The sequence below is a fragment of the Conger conger genome, chromosome 4 (assembly GCF_963514075.1).
Source record: "Conger conger chromosome 4, fConCon1.1, whole genome shotgun sequence".
Classification (NCBI taxonomy): Eukaryota; Metazoa; Chordata; class Actinopteri; order Anguilliformes; family Congridae; genus Conger; species Conger conger.
Genome location: NC_083763.1, coordinates 42,150,892 through 42,171,766, shown reverse-complemented (window position 1 = coordinate 42,171,766; position 20,875 = coordinate 42,150,892). Strand labels below are relative to the sequence as shown.

The window sequence follows — 20,875 nt, the reverse complement described above, 5'->3', positions numbered from 1 at the left end:
AATCTAGGTTTTTTTTTTTCAGACACTCATACGTGAAGCGCGCCTGCAAATGTTATCACACATCCAACAGAACTAAACGAACTGAATCTATTTTATTTATTTTATTTTATTTAGTGAATCAATCCTGTTGTGGATACACTCTCAGAAAGTGACAGTGGGGGTACATTTTTGTTTATTGAGGATCAAATTTCCTAAAGAACCCTAAAAGTGCAATTATGTTCTCTTTTGGTACAAATGAGTACGCCTTACAAGCAAAAAAATACAAAATTAGTTACATGGCTATAGGTGCAATTACAATTACAATTGTATGCACCTATAGGGTACCGCCCTAGCGACAAGCATTACCTTCTTGGTCACTTTTCATACCTTTATTTCATAATGTTGCACTGCAAATTAAAAAAAAAGTTATTTCAAGGTCTTCAGTGCAGTTGAACTTATTAATATGGTAAAGTTTATTATTCTCATATTTTACAAAAATTGCTCAAACATATGTGTCCACTTGCCAGCAAGGTAGCCTACATTCACGATCCCTTTTATTGTAATCATTGTATTGTAATTTCATTGTATCGGAGTACGATTAAGTGTTGTTTTCCCTGTTTCCTCTGTGCAAGGTTAGCTACCGCGGCCTCTGTGGTGCAGCACAAAGCACACGCTAGGTTAGGGGTCAGCTTATGTCCGCTGTGAAGATGCGGTGTTGTCTGCGCTGCAGTACCCCATTGATAAGATTATATAAATTGGTTTGAAGAGAGAGCTTTTTCTTATTGTTCCTTTGTATACATTTACCATTATACTCATTAGCTTCCCATTGCCTCCCAGCAAGATTCTCCTTCACTTCCCCCCCAGGTCTCATGGGAGGCAATTTGCATCTCCCCACAGATCCTCTTTTGGGTTATTGAGGAAATATTACCCCTGTTTGCGGTGCTCCTTTGATTTATTTGTTGCTCTGACTGATAGAGCGGTACTCAAATGTTAATGAATGGTCCCCATGCAGACCCCAGTCAGGGCTTGCTCTTGATCTTGGTTGAGTAGGTATGATTGACAGCAAGCCCAAATAATTATCCGCCGCCGTATCTGTTTAGCATAAGCAGACCTTCGCAAGCGACGAGGCATTCCCGGCTCATCGCCCCCTCTGACGACAGAGGAACGGGAAGACGTCTGTTCGGGGACAAGCCAGCATTGGGAGGATATTTAGTCTACGTAACGTAGAATAATAATAGAATAGGATATTTTGTGTAGTTAAAAGATAGAGGCAGTGGAGCCGCAGAAGTGCTTTTAACACAAGATTTGTTGCAGACAACCCCCCCCATCCACTTTTTTAAAATGGGTTTGTTGTTCTTGAACGACTGCACCCAACTCTGCTTAAGCGTTTTATGCTGTAAGCTATCAGAAGGTTCTGTGCTATTTCTCAGGAAAGCATTCATTGTGTATGCTCATGTTTATCTTTATGAAGGGTGCCGATCATTTTGGAGAATACTATGTCTGCAGTTTATTCTTCTGCCACTGTAGTAAATGGAGTAAGAGACACAAACACATTAAACTTTTCTTAGTGTAATTCATTGAAATTATTTAAGTGTATTTATCTAAAACACCCCCCCATCGCCAATTTGGAATAATCCATTTTGTCTCTCATCTGAAGTCCCTTGGATGCCACATAAAAACATGCAAAGACCACAGCAGATTCTGCATATTTACCTCTTTTACCACTCTTACCTGCACTTAAGCCATGGCCTGAACAGCCTGGTTTAACCTGACATACACATGGCAGGACAGGGCCAAGCATATTCTACTGCTGCAAACACCCAGTCGTCAACAGCTAGTGGCGTAGCCTAGGATTGGACCAGCATTGCTTAGACTATAGAGTCTGGCCCAAAAACCCTCAACATCTGGCACTGTCCAAATACTTACAGACTGCACTGTAACTTTACCACTTGAGTCTGCCGGGAGCTCCACATTCACATTAATGTTAAAATTATTTCCTAGCCGCATTGCGAAAAATGAATGAACAGACAGAATAGCTTAGATGGAAAGCAGAACTAACTTCACATGGTCCATCCTATTTTTAAGTTCAGTCTCCGTCCTATTTTTAAGTTCAGTCTAAGAAGCCTCAAAGAACCATACTGTGTACCAAATCTGTCCTCTTGGGATGGTCCCTGTGCCCATTGCCCTCTCAAATTTGAGAGAAACATCATTAAAATGGTCACATTCATGAGAAATTTGAGACCGTTCGGTTTTAAAATAAGTTTTAACTAACAAAGCCCTGGGAAATCCTCATCAGACATCCCTCCTTAATCCGTTTAATTTTGAAAGGTATTGTTTAAAGCTTCAAAGTTTATATCGTTTAATCCTCCCTAACACTACATGCAGCAAATGAGGCCATGTCAGTAGCTTGAGCAGATATAATCTACTCCACACACCAGAAATCCTCCTTCAAGACAAGGCTGCATAGGTTTCCTGTGAACTTGCCGTTTGATGTTCCTACCTGCTCGCGAACATGACTTCTGTCTTAACCCGACTGTCACTTGTTCCCTGTCCCCTTTTATCACACAGAATGTACCTGCTACCCTTTTCTCATCAGTAAATCTACCATTCTTGTGCAGAGGTATTTTATTTATTTACTTTTTTCTGTGTTTTTGATGGTAAGTCTGGGTTTTGAGTTGGTGGGGCATGGTTGTAGTCTGTTTTAGACAAGCTCCCGGAATGACCGTAGCTTGTTTGAGGCCTTACCCGTACCTTAAGTCAAAGTAGGGCATGAACTTACATATCCGTATGTATTCGGAATCAGATCTGTTGCAGGTTTTTGTGGGGTGTACTGTTGGAAACTCGTCTTAACTCGAAACAGTTCGACTTGCAGCAGTGATATACTCTTATTGCCTGGAATTTATTTTCACAAAAACAATTGTGCTGCAGCGTTTTGCTTGTCATCTAGTATTCTGGTATTGAAGCCTCTCTTCAAACAATACTAGCCAGTCTGGGCCTGAGGTCTAAAACTGGAATTTTCAATCAATCAGCTGTAACTCTGCCTCCTGGTAGTAAAATAACGGAGCGTTCCACTGAGCCTCCGGCTTCTCTCCAGCTCTTACAAGGCAATGGGCTTCTGCAAGTCTGGACTTGTTTCAAATAAAGACCAGAAACTTCTGGTAAATACTGTCTCAACAGAAATAGAATAGTACTACAGTACCATTGGTTTTGGCCCTCTTTTTTTTCCAAGTTGATTCGAATCCGTTCGCTGTTCTTGTCTCAGTCTTTAGATCCTTTCTTGATAAATCTATAAACCTAAAAATCATCAAATATTTAAATGTTATTTTCAAAAGAATGTCAAATGTATGTATGTTCTGTACTTTTCTGAAACAGTTATGCCCAATTAAGCAATTATCACTCGGGTGACCATTTTCTTTTTTTTACAAAACAGTTTTCTCATTTCTGCATTTTAGTCTTCCCTCAGCATGAGGTCAGTAGAGCCTTCTTTGATCGCAGGTGTTAGACAATTATCACATTACACCTCCCCAGTCATCCACATTGATAAGTCAATTGCCACTTAACGATGATTGACAGTGGAGTTCCCACACTGTCAGGTGCTGCATTCAGTGTGGTATCTACAGACATGTGGTTGAGTTTTTATAGTGCTGTGATGTATTTATTTATTTTTTATCTGTGGAAGTTGCATGTACGTGTAAAAAGTGTAGTAGCGTCACAGTCCCCAAAAATGATAAATAGAAGGGTATTAAAAAGAAAATAGACAAAATGGATTAAAGCAGATGAACTGAAAGTAAGTAGAAATGTTAGATTTAAACTTTGTGGTTTAAACTGTGTGGTTGAATTTAATCATTGTCAGTGTTTAACGGTATCTTCTGTCATGATGATGCTTATTGTGAACTTGTCCATATGAACAGACCCATCCTTCTGCATTGATGAAGATTTGCAATGGACAAGGATAGTTTTGCTTTCTGTGCAATATTTGGAAAGGTTTTCTTGCCTCTATCCCTGAACTCTCCCAGTGCTTTTGCAGGGTTGCTTTCTTGAGCAACAAATTTGTAACTGATGAGTGCAGAATAACTGTTTTTGTCAAATCCTGGAATCGAATCCAGATGGAGTTTTGTCAAGTGAAGTGTGCAGACTCAAGAATTCTGTGTGCTGGTTGAAAGAAACAATTTTTTTTGGAGCGCATCAGGCTTGTAACATTGTCCATTTCTTTTCAACTTCTCTGACTGTTTTGATGCATTTGCTGTTTATTGTTTTGACTCTGCTGTGCATCTGCTGAACCAGTTTGGTATTCATTCTTTTGTAGTTCTTCAATCTATAACATATTATTGTACATTTCATGCTTTCAGATGTCTACTCTCAAACCAACTGATCATTTCAATGAAGCTGTTGCCATGTTCTCTTTCTCCACCCTGATTCCCATTTCTCACATCTTCCACATCTTTCCCTTTCTATTCTGTATATCCCCAACCAAAAACAAATCCCTTCTCTACCTTTCCTTGCACATGATTACCTATTGCTGGTGTTATGGCACAACCATTGTACTTCTAATTAATTGCTACTTGGGGTGTTGGTGATTTATTAATGTGGGTCTTTTCTTTGTTTCCACTAATTGTAAGCCGCTCTGGATAAGAGTATCGGCTAAATGCCTAAACTGTATATTTGAATTTTCCTTAAACTATTGTTGCAGAAGAGTTGGGTCAAATACGTAATTGTTTTGAATTACTGTAAAATAACTTTCTTCCTTTTACTGAGCTTGTCTGGTGTATTGGAACCTATGAAATACTCTCAAAAAGTCAAAATCTTACCTTCTGATCCTCTTCCGGTCAACTGCATCAGGCAAGATCAATCGAGGACCAAACAGTATTTCAATCCAAAACAATCACGTATTGACCCAGGTCTGGTTTGTACATCAGGGTAATGTATGAGACAGAATACTACCTGCCCGATCTTGTTCTGCACTGAGATGGTAGTGTTATCGGTCGTGTTAAGAATCATGGAGTGGTGGAGAGGTAAAAGGTAAACAGATGGACACTGAAACAAACTTATAGCTTATCAAGGCCTACACAACACATCTGAACAAAAAGCCCAGAAAAGAGGCATGGCTTCGCATGACCACAGCTCACATTGCCTAGTAATGTCACTATTAGTTGGCCAGCAGGCTATGAATCCAGCATAACATAAACATAAACTAGCTTATGCTATTAAATTCCAGATTTCTCAACTCGATCACTGGGCAAGTAAGTAAGTAACTCAACATACAATAACTGTAGACTCGCTGTGTTCCGTGGTCAAGCGTTTTGTCATGATTGAGTCTGGGACTGCTTTTTTATGCCATCCATTCTTCTGTTTTCTCTTTCCTGTGATCCACTTTTGTTTTTGTAAGGCATATTAACTCGCTATTAGATTAGTAATCCTCTGCTCGCAATATTCACTACCTAGTAGCTATGACAAATGTTAGTTTGTATTGGTTGGCACTTCCATTCAAAATAGCCTCGATATCTCACCCATTTTAAAAACAATCTCAGTGTGCTCGCCAACAACTGATGTACATGTAAAATGTAAATGTAACAACTGATTTTGGTATTGCTACATTGCACCATTTTTGTTGTGGATACCCTAAAAAATTAGCATAAAATATAATGACTTTTTTTGCACAAAATAACTACATTTAAATCCAACAGATCCCGACACAAGACCGCTCATTCACACTGCAAAGTGCATGGATCAGCTCCACAGTCCCGGTCTAGGCCATCTAAAATCTAGGCCGTCTCAGTGCCGACTGTGGCCTGGAGCTTGCATTACCAAGGGTATGGGAGGGTTCAGCCGGTTAGAGGTGTGCGTTTCATTATTCTTCACACTGTGCAGATTATCCTGAATCCAATCTGTGTACAGTGTGCCAGGCGGATACTGAACAACGTTTTGTTTGACATTCCATCCATGTTTACTTTTCTTCCTCTCCGTGTGTTAGGAAAATGGATTGCTTTTACGAGGATCACAAATAACCACTAACTGTATGATTAATCAGATTATTGAGCGAATAGGGTGCCTATGGGACTCAACCAGGATATTGATTGTAATGCAATTTCACATGCGGTTATTACATATTTTGTGGGCATCATTTTTAAGTGATGCACACAATCTAAATACTGAAATTAGTCTGCGGGCCCCTGCTTTTGTATTTTAATGATTGTTTTTTTTTTTCTTTATTTTTGAAGTATTTTATGTCCTTGGCTCTTACCTCTCTCTTTTTCATTTATCCCATTTTCCTCCTGCAGTCATGGTCCCAATTTATCGCAGTGATTTACACCCTTCATTTCTCTAGTGAAACAGTTCAAAACCTCACTGGGGACATGAATGAGATGTATTTCTATTGATTCGGCAACCTCGGGTTTCGTGTTTTCCCTCTCTCCTTACAAAAGGTGAGCAGAATTAAATAGAAAAGTACAGCTTTTTGGATTAAAGATGTCTAGCACACAGCACCATTTTCATTTTCTGCATGCACTAGGTAACCTGCTGTACAGCATTCTTAAGTTTCCAAATGGCCTCAGAAATTGCTGTTATTTTGTTTCCAGTAGATGTTTTGACTTATCTTCGTGATTATTTTTGAGGGCGAGGAAGACATTTCAGTTATCAGCAGCTTGGGACAAAGTCCGTACTAGCACGGATGACAGAAATATTTCCCGTGCCTGTGATCTTGACATGAGCGCAATCAAATACAGAATCTAAAGTGTTGGCACCATTATGGAAATATCTTTTATGACCTTTTTTGCGGAGAAATGCCTGTTTATATGGCTTCGCTACATTACTGGATGTCCTTATGCAGGCCAGTAATTGGCTGCTTAGTTATCCTTTGAAGTAAATGTAAGCATTGAAACTTGCAGGAGGGCTGAATTATCATTGTCCTCGCAGTGTAGTTCTAAGTGCCGGTTGAAGAAAAGCTATCTGTTTCAAAAAAGAAAAAATCCTCCTTTTAATTAAATCGTTCAGATCATACACTTATCACTCCCTATTTGATTTTCTTGTCTTCACTTAGGCCGGTCTAGATTACAGCTCGCTTTAGACTGCTTAGATGAATGGAGTGGAGCCCCTTTTTTTTCCGCAGTGCCATTGAAAGAACACTCCTTGGGAGCAGAAGTGTCGGGCTGAATTGTTGCCCTGTTTGTTTTGAGCTGTGCTTTGATACTCTCACTCTTGAGAGGCAGCTCCATAAATTCACATTGTGTCAAATAATCAATAGCTCCCATTATCCAAGGAAGTTGTGTAGTACAGTACTTGAGGAACCGCTGCCCTTTTGTTCAGATGTTTCTTCAGCGGGGGTTTCAGCGGGGAGGCTGGCGTGTGTGTGTTGTGGTGGTGGTGGGGGAGACGGGGGGAGGGTGCTTATCATGCGGCTGATCCGCGTAGACAGCTCTGACAGTCGACGGGGCCGGAGCTCCGCTGACTGGTCCCAGTTGGTCCCCCCAACTCCATCCGCAGAGCTGCCAGTTTGGGAGGAAAGTCCGCAGAAGGGATGGATTCCGTGTTTGCGCTCTGGCATTTTCCCATTCATTCTGACAGACTCAATCAGCTCAGCCCTCTGCACCAAGCCCATCTCTCTTCCCAGTAGGACAGCAGAAAGCCTACCTAAGAGTCTACATGGAGGGATAGATGCCCCCACCCCGAGTATTTGGCTTTTGTAGTGATGTTTTCATTTTAGAAACGAATGCCTTAATGCTGCATTGTTTTATTGTTTTAATAGTGTGATGCTAATTTATAAAGCAAATAATTTTGATGTACAGTCAGGTGCACAAATATGAGCGTCCCTGGTTTAAATGTTTGTTATAATGAATCTGTATGTGATTGAAAGCAAACCCAAACTCTAAATGATACAGAGTTAAACAAGAGACCTTTCTACAATTTTTTAAGGAAGACTGCTTTTTATTTTCATTTTTTACTGTTTATGAATTATTAATTCAAGAAAAAGGCCCTGTGCAGGGCTTCAATAAGTCAGGTGAGTATAATTCCAGGGCTGAACTATTTATTATGAAGTAACTCCATGACTTCTAAAATATCTAACTGCAGTAGCTGTTCTGTCTGGTGTTAACAACCATGGGTTCCTCTAAACTGTTGTCCAAGGATTTCAGAATGAAGATGGTTCATTTCCACCAAGAAGGCAAAGGCTACAAAAATGACCTATTTCCAATGTCGGAAACATTATTAGAAAATGGAAGATAAACAGAACAGTTGAAGTCAAAGCAAGATCTGGCAGACGAAGAAAGATTTCAGATAAAATGGCCCAAGACCTGGTGAGAAATGCTCAGAAAAACCCACACATCATTGAGCATTGAGCAGCCTGAAGCCTTTTGGAACAATGTGCTTTGGATTAAAAAAACTAAATTGAACTTTTTCGCCACTACCAAAGAAGGTATGTTTGGAGAAAAAAGGGGTGAAGCCTTTGTTGAGAAGAACATCTTGCCAACTGTGAAGCATGGAGGTGGATCCATTATGTTTTGCTTTGGGGTTGTGTGGCAACTGGGGGTGAGTAGAAGGAAGAATGGATTCCACCAAATATCAAGAAATTCTACAGGCTTATGTTCAAAGGTCAAGACAATGATCCAAAGCATACTTCGAATTCAACCATGAAGTACCTCCAGGAAAGAGGGATGAAGATTTTGGAATGGCCACCACAGTCCCCAGATTTGAATATGATTGAATCTGTGGAGAGATCTCAAACATGCCGTATATGCAAGGAGGCCAAAGAATATTTCCGAGCTAGAGGTGTTCTGCCAGTTAGAATGGGGTAAATTTCCAAAAGCGAGAATTGAAAGACTACAGAAAGCATTTGCAAGCTATTATAGTTGCCTAAAGAGGAGTTACAAAGTACTACCTGACAGGGTTCCCAAACTTTTGCACAGGATGTTTTTCCTTTTTTATTATTTTGAAACTGTAAAAAATTTAAACAAAAAGCAATCTTGCTTTAAAATGTGAAGGTTTGCTTCTGTTCATATTAATTGTAAAAGGCTTTTTGCAAATTACTGTATATTGTGCGTGTGCAATCCATATGGATTGGGCATTGTTGCTCCCTCTTTAATGGTAATTTAATCCTCAAGTAGAAAAGCTCAAATCTCAGTAGAGCATTTTACTGTGCTGTAAATTCAGTATTATTGTTTGGTGTATATTTGCTTTTTGGCCCACGTTGAACTGTTACACAAAGAAAATGTTACATTTTTCAAGTTTTTCTGTTGCTGGTATTTACAGCAAGGATCAAGGGATACAATGTGCATGCACGTCTTACACCTCCCTCGCCATTTCCCTTTGCCATTCAGATCACCCACCCACTACCCAACATGGCCAAAAAAAAGGGCAAAAAAATATATATGTTAAAAATGTCTGCATGTTTTTGTGAAAAGAAGACCATGGTAAAAGTTTAAATATGAAAAGGTCAGTGGGAACTCAATGAGTGGTAGTTCATACCTTGCTCCTGATTATTAAATATCCCAGGAAGCTTCATCTACAGGGAGTACAGAATAATTATGATAATATGCAATTATCACATTGCTTTTTTCAGCAGTAACCTCAAGATGAAGTGCAATACGGGTGTTACTGCAAGTGCTGATAGTTCGACAAGAAAGAACCGGCAACTAAAGGAAGAAAGCCCTCAGACTTTGGAGAGATTGTCTCCATCTGACAAGTGTTTAGTGCTCTTTTCCTCATGTAGCTTAAGATATACAATTTGGTGGGACATAGGGTGCACAGGGTGATGCGAAATAGGAACAGATTTTTAAGCACCCTTTGAGTCTTTAAAAAAAATTGCATTAGAAATTTTTTTAAATAAAACAAATACAGATCAGCGTATACAAATGGCAAAATTTCAAAATGGCAAAAAGTTTGTAATCATGTAAGCCTGTCCTTTTCTTTAACCTTTTGAAAAATATTGAAGTAATATTTTTTTTCTGGGCGTGTCTTTCAGAGCCCCAGTTGTTCTGTATAGAGTCAGGATGTTAAGTTCTGAATAGGAAGGCTGTTAATGAGGCCTGTAATTTTAGAGCCCACATAATGCTCCTATGGCTTGCCACCCCGCTGTTAGGAGGGTAACAGTGAAGTTTGCTTTAAATGCGGAGCGTCTGTTCTCTCTCCCAACCTCTAACACCACAACAGATGGGAAGAATATGGAGCACGGAAGGTTTTACCTCTGAGGTGGTAACAGTGAAGCCACTCATTAACACTGAATTTACCACTTCGTTAGCAACGTGGCTTCCTGTTGAGAGCAGCAAGTATAGGATGTCAAATCCTCTGAGCACACATTTGTCTAGCTGTAGGACTATATCCGCTCTGGACATTAAAACACACAAAATGTCACCTTGCGTCTCGTAGTTTGTTTCACGTGATGCTACCGGGGCATCAAAAGTGATTAGCTTTAATTTATCTGTAAAATACCTTTTTCCTCAAAGATTTGCAGGAGCGCAACAGAGTGGCCTTGTTTTGTACAATTCCCCCCGCCCCTTTCCCCCCACGTCAGATCTTTTTTTTTTTCAATCCGTCAATCTGTCTGGCTTTATCAGGAGCTGTTTGTGTGTGTACCAGTTTATGGGGATTTGAGAAACAACACAGTCTCGTGCTGAGATCTGTGTTGGCACCATTTGAGAGTGGTAAGATGGAATATGATCTCATTGGAGGTGTACTTTGTTCCCATGGAAATTGATCAATTTTAGCAGCGGCTGAGGATTTGAAAGGGAGAAGCAGGAGGGTTGTAACCCAGAGGTGTGCTCACATAATTAGAGTCCTCACCAGAGTATTCAGGGCTAACAGCAGGGTTTGTTGTGAACAGAAGTGGTGAAAGCGGGTGTTGGAAAATCATAATGCGACGCAGATTAATGCCCATCTCATTTTGAGGAACGGGGAAGTTCTATCGCCATGCCTTCCTTTTTCAAAAAGCTTCGAAACGGAACAAAACATGCATTGTGAATGACTACATTTGAATATCAGAATTTTAAAACAGGTTTTGAAATGGATACACTTTTTGATGTTGGTGTTTTAATGTAATGCTGCATGTTAAAAAATGGCCGTGGTGAAGCTGTGTTATACGTGACTGTCACATATCTGTTGCTCAGCATTTGCATCTGTGGAGCTAATATGGTGGTTTCTTATTTTTTTTCAGAATAACCTCCAGAATAACAAATGGCTGATTTGAAAGAGTATGTGAAAGAGAAGAATACTATGGACTCTGACAAGCCAGACACTCAGGAATCCTTAAAGAATCAGACGTCCTCTCGGAAGAACAATACTCAGAGTCAGCCAGCGCAGCTGTCCTCGGATGGTCATGAAAAACCTGTAAGTGGAGCCCAGCCGGCTCCATTCGTACACAGTGGCGTCCCCGCTGTTCCCTGCACAGACGATGCATTGCCTGCAGGAACACTTGTTAATGGACCTGCTTCACACCACACCTCAGATGAGCTCGGTGCCCTGAACAAAGGCAGTGTTTCGGCAAGCAAGGCCCCGCATACTGAGAGCCCCGGGACTCTCTCCTGCCCCCGAGTGCCAGACCCGCCCGGCGAGCTTTGGCCAGACGCTGGGAGAAATGTGGAGGGGCCCGTCCCTAAAACGTCGCCAGGGCGGCCTGGCGCCAGGGCGGCGCGACCTGACGGTAACGGCGGCAATTCCAAAGTGCTTAGCGCCGGACCGCCATCCAGGAAGAACGGGAACAAAGCGCCAACTGCCCAGACGGGGGCGGGCAACGGGGCCGGCGGACGAACAACGTGGGACTTTGAGTCTTCGGAGAGCTCCTCGGATGATTATGACCTGGGCTGGCGGCCCCAGAATGAGTTTGTGCGGCTCCTGTGGGCCAACCGCTGCGAGGAGGAGGAAGAGGAGGCTTCCGGGAAGAAGGCTGAAACCGTGCCTCTGTCTGTCGGCCAACGGCGGAAGAAACGTAAGGTCGATGCGGAGGAAATGAGATTGTCCAAGAGCTCGCAGTCCAATGGCAGTTCTGAATACGAGGGCCCCTTATCCAATAACAAAGTGCATTCCATCAGAAAAAATCCTGTCTTGCAGTCCTCCATGGATTCAAGCGAAACCGTAGTGGCCATCAAGCAGCTCATTGTACGTACACCTTCTAGAAAGCACTCTGACAGCAACAAAATCAGCAAGGCGGACGGCTTCTCCTCGTTGGGCGGAAAACTTAAGCAGCTGAAAACCGAGTCATTGACACGCTCAGAACAAGAGCCCTCGTTTCTTACATGTACAAAGTGCAATGTTAATTTTAAGGAGAAAAGGCATTTGCATAGGCATATGATGTATCATTTAAATGGGCATAATCAGGTTTGTCACATAAACGCGCCGAGGCCCTTCATCTGTAGAGAGTGCGGGCGCTCATTTCGCGATCGCAGCTCCCTTCTGAAGCACATGATTATTCACCAAGAGAGGCGAGAGAAGCTCATGGTGGAAATCAAGGAGCTGAGCCAGCTTCAGGACGAGGGCCAGGCCTCCAGGCTGCAGTGCCCCCAGTGTGTTTTCAGAACCGGTTGCCCCAAAACGTTCATCCGGCACGCGAAGACGCACGGCAAAAACAAACGTTGCTACTCATGCGAGGAGTGCAACCACACGGCCGCGACCGAACACGAGCTGGAGGCTCACCTGTATGCCACCCACCACATTACGTGCATGCCCAGGTACGCCACGATGATGAAAAGCAACGGATCGGAGGAGCGGGAGACGTTTGCGTCGGAGAAAAATGAGCCGCTCGTTCCCGTCTCCTTTTCCTGCAGAATATGCCCTTTCAGCACTCAACACAAAAACGCTCTGGGAGAACACGTCCAGCTTGTACATCAGCAGCTGTACCCCAACGGTTTTGAAAGGCTGTCCTACGATGAAACGAACGACTATACAACACCTGCATTTCAGCCACAGTTTCCGAGAAAATCCCAAAAAGCGGATTCACAAAGGCTGCAGTTGCAGACAAAGTTTTGTATACAGAGACAGGCTTTCAGGAAAAGAGCAGAATTGCCCTTTTGGTCTGACCTGTTCATGAAAAGTAAATCCACACAGAAAGCTCGCAAAGGTTTTGCCTCCTCGCTGTCCAAATGGAGTCTCGGCAATTCAACAAACAAGCTGTCACCATTCTCAAGACAAAGTGACAAGCCAAGCAAATTATCTCTTCAGCTGGCTGAAAAAATAGATGTAACAACAGGTCTTCCATATGATGAGGACTGCAAGAATGATCAAGAATTTGGAAGTATGCTTTCAGGAGATTCAGAGATGCCAAAATCTATATTAAGCTGCTATGAGCCACTTGTACCCAAAATGGAGTCTAGCTCCACTCACTACGTGGGCTATGAGGCTGACAATGGCAGAGTGGATAATGAGGAGGCAGACAGCAGTCGTTTAACCACACCGCCTGTCACAAAAAAGTCTCCTTCCAAGAGGAAAATGTCCACCCCGTATCACAACACCACAGACAAAACAACTCACATAATTTTATCAAAACACGAACACACAGCAAAGAGGCACATTCCTGAGGACAGCTACGAGGACACCTACGATTTCAGTGACTACACCAGCGAAGCCACCGCCAACTTCCTGGACTGCAGCGAAAATGAACAAAACCCCTACGCTCGCAGCTATTTCATACGGAGACAGAGGGGCCCCATCAAGAGCAGCCGGGGCCCCCCGGCAGACAAGTTTGAAAGGCTCTGCGGGGAGGAGAAGGACTGCGATGAACTCCAGCAGTTTGTGGTGAAGGAGGAGTGCGTGGAAGTCTCCCTAGGGCCCCCCGAGTCCGACGTGGGTCCGTGGGTCGACTCCCCTGACTTCGACACCTCTCTCTTTGGCAGCGAGCGGAGGTCCTGCCCGTACTGCCCTGCCGTGTTCGAGTCCGGGGTGGGCCTGTCCAATCACATTCGCGGGCATCTGCACAGAGTGGGGCTGTCCTATGACGCCCGTCATGTGGTGACGCCCGAGCAGGTGGCCACCCGAGACAGCAGGCTGCGTATCTGCAGGAAGGTCCCGACCGCACCACGCCGCTTCAAGAAAGGTGAAAAACCGACAACTCATGCTGCCACTCCACAATTATTTCTTTATAGACTCTAGGGTTAATTTATACATAGAAGAACATGTATCAGGTTGTGGATTTTAGTTCTAAGTTAAAGCTTTAAATGCAGTGACATCCCAATAACATCCATTAGGAAATTATAAAAAACATTATGATTAACAATATGAATGTGTATTTTTGCCCATGAAAGCAAACCAATGGTTAACTCTGGATACATTACATTACATTATAGTCATTTGCCAGACGCTCTTATTCAGAGCAACGTACAATAAAGTGTGAATCATAAGTGTTCTTAAAACCCTAGAGGGAAGTACAATTCCCAGTGCTAGAGTGATCACATAGATAAAAAATGTAACCCTTGTAGAATAATCAGATAAACTGACCAAGTAGCAATACCACAGTTTTGGCAACTAGTTTCAAGTTTAGACTAGTTTAGAACCCATTTAGAGGATACTAAAGTGGAATTAACATTATTTCTGTTGTTTTAGCAGAGAAGCGGGAGTCACAGACAGAACACACGTGTCCCTTGTGCGGGGGGTGGTTTGACACCAAGACCGGCCTCTCGAACCACGTGCGCGGCCACCTGAAACGGATCGGGAAGACGATCTCCAGCACAAGCAAATCCCCCGTGTGCATCCTCAACGAGATGATGAAGGACGAGGAGGAGTACCGGAACATTCTGCAGGTGCTTAACAAGAAGCGTTACCTCTCCAGGCCTTTTGTTTCCCAAAAGTTTGCCAGCAGTGACGGCCTCTTCCTGACCCCGACCGGGATCCCGGTGAAGATCCAGCACACCGGCCAAGATGGTAAACCGTGGGGCCTGAGCAACCCGAGACAGGACAAGGAAGACCTGGAGATGGCTGAGACCAAAAATAGGGCGAGGGGGCCTTCCTCAGGTTCTCTGATTGAGCTGCTCAAGAAGAAGAAGCTAGATGAAGAGCTAAAGAATTGTACTCAAAGTGCTAGGAAGCACTTTGCCATGTCCCTTCCGAATGAGAGCAGTGCTGGAACACAACTCATCGGCTGGGTACAAGGTAACCACTGTCCCCCAGAAAAAGCAGAATCAGACATTAAGGAATACAAAATATATCCATATATTCTGGTTCTTGCAATATAGCTGCACTGTGTTACACACACCCAACACAATACTGATGTATGTTTTTACCCTTGTGGCAGTACTTCATTAAGGAACAAAAAAATATTTTCTCTTATGCATACATGAAAAAACAACATAGTACCCTTAATGGGGAATTAAGTTAAGCAGGAACATAAATTCAGCATTGTGATCTTTATTAGGCAGGAAAGCAACTGTTGTTTTGAAGTTGTGCTGTAAAATAAATGAGTCTTCCAGGAACAACATACCTACGTGAAGTTATTCCATCATCATTTGCGATTTTGTTTGTTGTCATGACACGAGAGACAGAAGGAAAAACTTCCCCAAAGCCATCTGCATTGCAGCGGGACCCAGTCAGAATGTGTGTACTAAATTGTGTCTTCCATCTCAGTTGTTTGTAGATTTGAACGGCTCCCTGATTTTTTTATCAACAGCAAAATGCATGCACAAGTGTACGGTTTGAAACATATGGAATTGTTTGAAATATTTATGAAAGTTACTTAATATTACTGACTCTGCTCTTCCCTGAGCAACCCTGAAGTCCTGAGGGGCGTGCGGCATCTCGCAAAATGGAGCGAAACAAAAAGTTCATGATCAATTCAATTATTGTAACATGTACAAAAAGAATAAATGTCACCGTGCTCCTTTGATATTCAAATGAATCTCCGCTGAGTTCTTTGATGTCGGGCTGGGTACACATCAGCTGTGTTTACGCACCTTTGTTTAATGTCTGTCCAAATAAGAGTTTCAGTCGTATCCGGAAAAAGACGTAAAAGACTATTTAAAATCAGGTTACTGAGCCATACTGCTAAGTTTCATCTATTACAATGATCTGATGTTGTTCCACTTGTATAATAACCAAGTCTGTTGTGAATCCTGTACAAGTATAATTACTAGCCTGTGTTTGCCTGTAAATATTGGCACACACTTCACAGACATTGATTATAATTTATACAGTGAATGCTGAATGCTGGACCCTTTAATGGAATAAATATGAATGCAACTATCTGTCAAAAACTGTATTTAAGCGGTGAGGGGAAAGCTTTTGTTTTCTGCCCAGAGTTGTCTTACACTGTCTGTCTGCCACCACTTAATTGAGAGGATTTTCTTGGTGCGCCTGTACTCCAAAACATGATGGAGGTTAGAAAAGTCTTTTGGCTTTAGGGTTTTAAAGATTTTGATAATTAACTAACAAGAAGGTTCATTTGTGTCATATAATTGTCGGTATAACAATTCACAGGTAATTTGAATAACCTTTAGTAACTTGTCACAGAAACAACAGATCTCTTCGTAGCAGATGTTTTTTATTAGGTGTGAAATGAATGGGTAGCTGTCACATTGTGATATTCACGCCATTATCAGTAGCTTTCTTCACATATTTTTTAAAGGACAGGCTAGATACAATGTGATACTGTCCTGTCAAACAATCAAGTACTGTACTACTCAGTGTGTTGAATAACAAGAGGACATTAATAGACGGCTTCATCACTCGCACTGCGAGAAAATATTTTGTAAATTACAGAAATAAACTTCTCCGTGCTCAGAGAAATATCTTTCTTTTCAGATCTTTTGTGAAAGTTTATGAAAAAGTCACAGTTGCATACATATAGAAATAAGTTTCATCGGCACAAATTGTCAGTCTGACATATGGAGACATTAAATTGTGATAAACGTTGCCTTCAACAGCACTTCTTAAATCGTGGAGTGCAAACCTGATCTTTTGAAATATAAAAACAGATGGTTGAAGAGTTGAGGGCAGATAGGGAATAGCAGTTTAACTTGTTAATCTCTGTGCACTCAGCAGCGTTTGATTCCTCCAACTGCTATCTTTGCAACAGAAGATTCTCAAAGTGCTTTAAAAAACCTTTCAACATAACAATGACTTGGTACTAAGTTATTCATTTTGAAGTCAGACAATTGTAGAACATGTGTAGCATCCAAACAAACCGCCATAATTGAGATAAGTGCTAATGAAGTCAAAAACAGGCCCAATATGCTAATCCGGGGGCTTTGGGGCATTCTGTGGATCTGTTTCTTTTTGACACATTTGAAGACGCTCTACTGTAGAAACCTACTTTTAATGAGCTGTTGGAGTAACAACAGATTTGAAGTTTTATAATGTGTTTTAATTTTTTCCTCAGTCTGTATTTAAAGCACAAATATGTTTTCTTTCTCCAATTGCTGTTTTTTTTTCCAGGGAAAAGTGAAATAACCAAGAAAGTGTGCCTACACTGTAATGCAACCTTCCCAAGTGCAGTCAGCTTGTCCAATCACCTGCGAGCATATGCACGGCGGAAGAGAACGGCCTTGCTGGAGGGAACGAGTAAGACTGTCACTGCCAAACCTTGTTTTCCCATTGTCTGTGTCCGAAGGAGCTGTATCTTATGAAAAACAAAATGGAGATTATAAATGCCCCCTTTTCTCCCAAGTTGGAATACCAAATCATATTCATCATTAAGACACACATATGTAGGTTCTAATTGTGTAGGCTACTAGCAATCAGTTCAGCTTTTGAAAACAGTACCAAAGAAATGCAGGTGTTCCGCTGTGTACCTTGTCGGAATATTCTACCGATATCACAAATTTATAGTCGTATGTATCGATCTTGCTACCCTAATCAAAATTACAATACAAGTGAACTGTTATACTGTCGTCGCCAAGAATGTCAGTCATCTTTTATAGTGGAATATCTTCAGCCAGAATCTTGATCATGTTCTGACCTGGGGTTAACTTTGGAGCCTCTTTACTTTCTATGAGGAAAATGAAGCACTTCGCAGCCTGTATGAGAGGTGTAAAGAGCAGGTTTATCAAAGCATGAATGATAATTTTCATCTGCAGTCCCTAACCTGCATGTCTTTGGACCGTGACCAATAGGTATCATATTTTGACTGTTTAAATGACCTAATCAGAAAATGCTACTAACATGAAATTATAGGTAACATATTGCTTATCAATTCAAACAAATTGCCTCCATTAAGTGCATATCTTAATATGACAAAACATGTCTGGAATTTATAGGTGTGCCTCTAAACATGAAGAAAATGAAGGTAATAAAAGTCATTGTGATGTACACATGTGCATTACCCCTTGGTAGGACACCTCGATAGATAGGATGTTGGATACTCATTTCAGAAAATCCTTTCCCAGTACTTTGAATTCAAGTCCCATTACTTTACATTTTTGAGACAAACTAATGTTGGAAAGACAGGTTCCGTTGCAACTGCCAACATTTAGCCTACAGAAAGTAATTTAATTATATACAACCAGCCTCATTCATCACCAGCGTTCAATTTTGGACAGTGCCCTGTGGAAAAAACAAGTTCAGACCAGCTCCATACTCAACATGGTGTCACTAGCTCAAGCTATGTTTTGAAAAGGCTGGTAGCTGGTTGACAAGTTCAGACCAGCTCCATACTCAACATGGTGTCACTAGCTCAAGCTATGTTTTGAAACAGCTGGTCACTGGTCATTTCAAGCTGGTCATAGCTAGATTTTACAGCTGGGTGCAGACAAGCTCTCCTCTGAAGTGCGTGATGTCATCCACTGCTTCTTCTCACACTGCTGTCTATAAGTCAGGCTCACACAGAAATGCACTTCATATGCAGCTACTGTAAGCAGGCAGACCATGGGCACCCGAATGACCAGGGATCAGGGATCACTCGTGTACAAGGGGATGCTGTCAGCCTGGGTGTACTGAAACCCATCCCTGGGCAATGTTAGCTTCAATTGTGTGTTACCTTGTGGGGCTGCCAGCCATGGTCAGCACTGGCATAGTTTGGATTGAAACCAGACCAGGGGGCCCATCCATGTGCTAGATTAGCCTATATTACGTTTTATTACATGAATTTAGCACAATGGCCACAGTGCTGTAAATGAAACAGTGGAGGAGAAACATACAGTACAGTAAGTGTATTCTTTTGATTAATATGAGTAATAGTGCCAGACCAGCAAGTATAGATACAATGAATTATCGCTAATCAATTCAAATCCAAAAAACATACATATCAAGACTTCAGAACATACATATAGAAATATAGAGAAGATAAGCATGGAAATTAATACAAAAGATGATGTTAGGGGGGTGGCAATGGGAGGAGAACCAAAATGTCTGAATGTCTTCTGTCTACATCAGAAGATGGCTGACAGTTCTGCTGTCAACAGGCTGAGCCACCCAGCAGTCCTAAAACAGATATTAGGAGGAGAAATGCTATTCATCACCATTTCTAATAACAAGATCAATTTACTGCACTTCAGCAGGTTTTCCTGTCTGGTCTGTTTGCTGAAATTTATATCAAACTAATTGTAACGGTAAAAGTACACATTTTCAATGGCTTTAGATAAATTCCAGTTTTCAGCTTTTGGTCTGTGTTTCATTAATAAGTGAGGTGCACCTCACAAAGCCTATGAGGGTTGTGACAACAGAATATACACTTGCTGCAGACTAAACATCGTCTTTCCCAGTTCCACCTAAGCACCAGAAGCTAAACATGGAGAATGTTTGGAGAAATATTTGCATGCTAATTCTACAACATATTCTACTACATAATTCTACAACATATTTCACTCTGGATAAGAACGCCTGTTAAATGATATTCTCGCTTTTGGGGAGTCTGTCCATAACAGCCTGATTCTGCAAACATTACAGTTTAAAAAGAGTTTAAAATGGGAGACATCTCACAGAGCGGAAGTATCCAAAGCACACGTCTTGGTAGTAAGGATTATTATTTTTGTATTTTTTAGGTTATGACTGTAAACAGAAGAAGCCAAGATCGAGGCCCGGGCCTAAGAAGAAATTATTTGCACTGCCGCACGCAGCCGACGAGATCTACAGGCTCACCTGCAGGTACTGCACACTACCTGTCTTGTGGCTTCACACACTGGGCCTTTGTTTACTTTACTGGACACCGCGTACAAAATAAATAACAAATAAGAATGGTGGCGCTGCTAGAACCGTAACGTCCGAACCAGCTCAGAGGAAAGTAAGCAACCTTTTACTAAAGGCCCCCTGACATCATTACGCTGGCTTTGTCACCGTCTGCCAGTCAGCGGGACTTAGACAGTTTGGCGGGCGCATGCCGTTTCCCTCGTAGCTAATGCTGCTTTTAAGCGGGCATTTTTCGTTTTCTGCTGTCCTTCGGTGGGGGTGTGGGCCTGAGGCGCTTCATTGTTATTGTGGTTTAATCCCCTCCCTTCTCTTTCCCAGGTTCTGCGACCTAGTCTTCCAGGGTCCTCTGTCAGTGCAGGAGGACTGGATCAAGCACTTACAGAGGCACATCATGAACACCAGCGTCCCGTGCACAGGGGCTGGCATGGTGGAGGTGACCTCCCTGCCTTCAGAACCCCCCTCCGTGCCCGAGGAACCAGCGCCCCTACTGGTGCCACAGGCAGTGTCCTAAGCCAAGGAATGTACTTTACTTTATCGACTCACTGTTTCACTTTGAGTCAATTGTACATATGTAAACATAAACGCATATAAATATATAAATCATTTTCTTATTGTGTATACATACGGTAGTTCCCCTCCCCTGTTTTTTTTATATCGCTGCAATTGTAAACTCAAAATCTCCTTGATGATGCATCAAAGACAATGACACAAACACCAGATTATGGTCTTTATATATCTGTGTGTAGTATATGAAATGCAGTGCAGCAATATACTGTATATGAGATTTATAGGAAGATCTTGCTGGGGTCCATTTTATGATTCAGATAAAGGTCATTTTATTTCCATTTGTTTTCATTACCAATGTCAA

At 41.9% G+C, this 20,875-nt stretch overlaps 1 protein-coding gene across 1 annotated transcript; it reads left to right on the top strand.

Moving 5' to 3' along the window:
* Positions 1-11,139: 11,139 nt before the first annotated feature.
* LOC133126618 (zinc finger protein 644-like) lies at positions 11,140-20,518 on the top strand. Its single transcript, XM_061238961.1, has 5 exons — positions 11,140-13,990; positions 14,497-15,042; positions 17,320-17,445; positions 19,863-19,965; positions 20,326-20,518. The coding sequence occupies exons 1-5, from the start codon at positions 11,140-11,142 to the stop codon at positions 20,516-20,518; spliced, it is 3,819 nt and encodes a 1,272-aa protein (XP_061094945.1).
* The last annotated feature ends 357 nt before the right edge of the window (positions 20,519-20,875 follow it).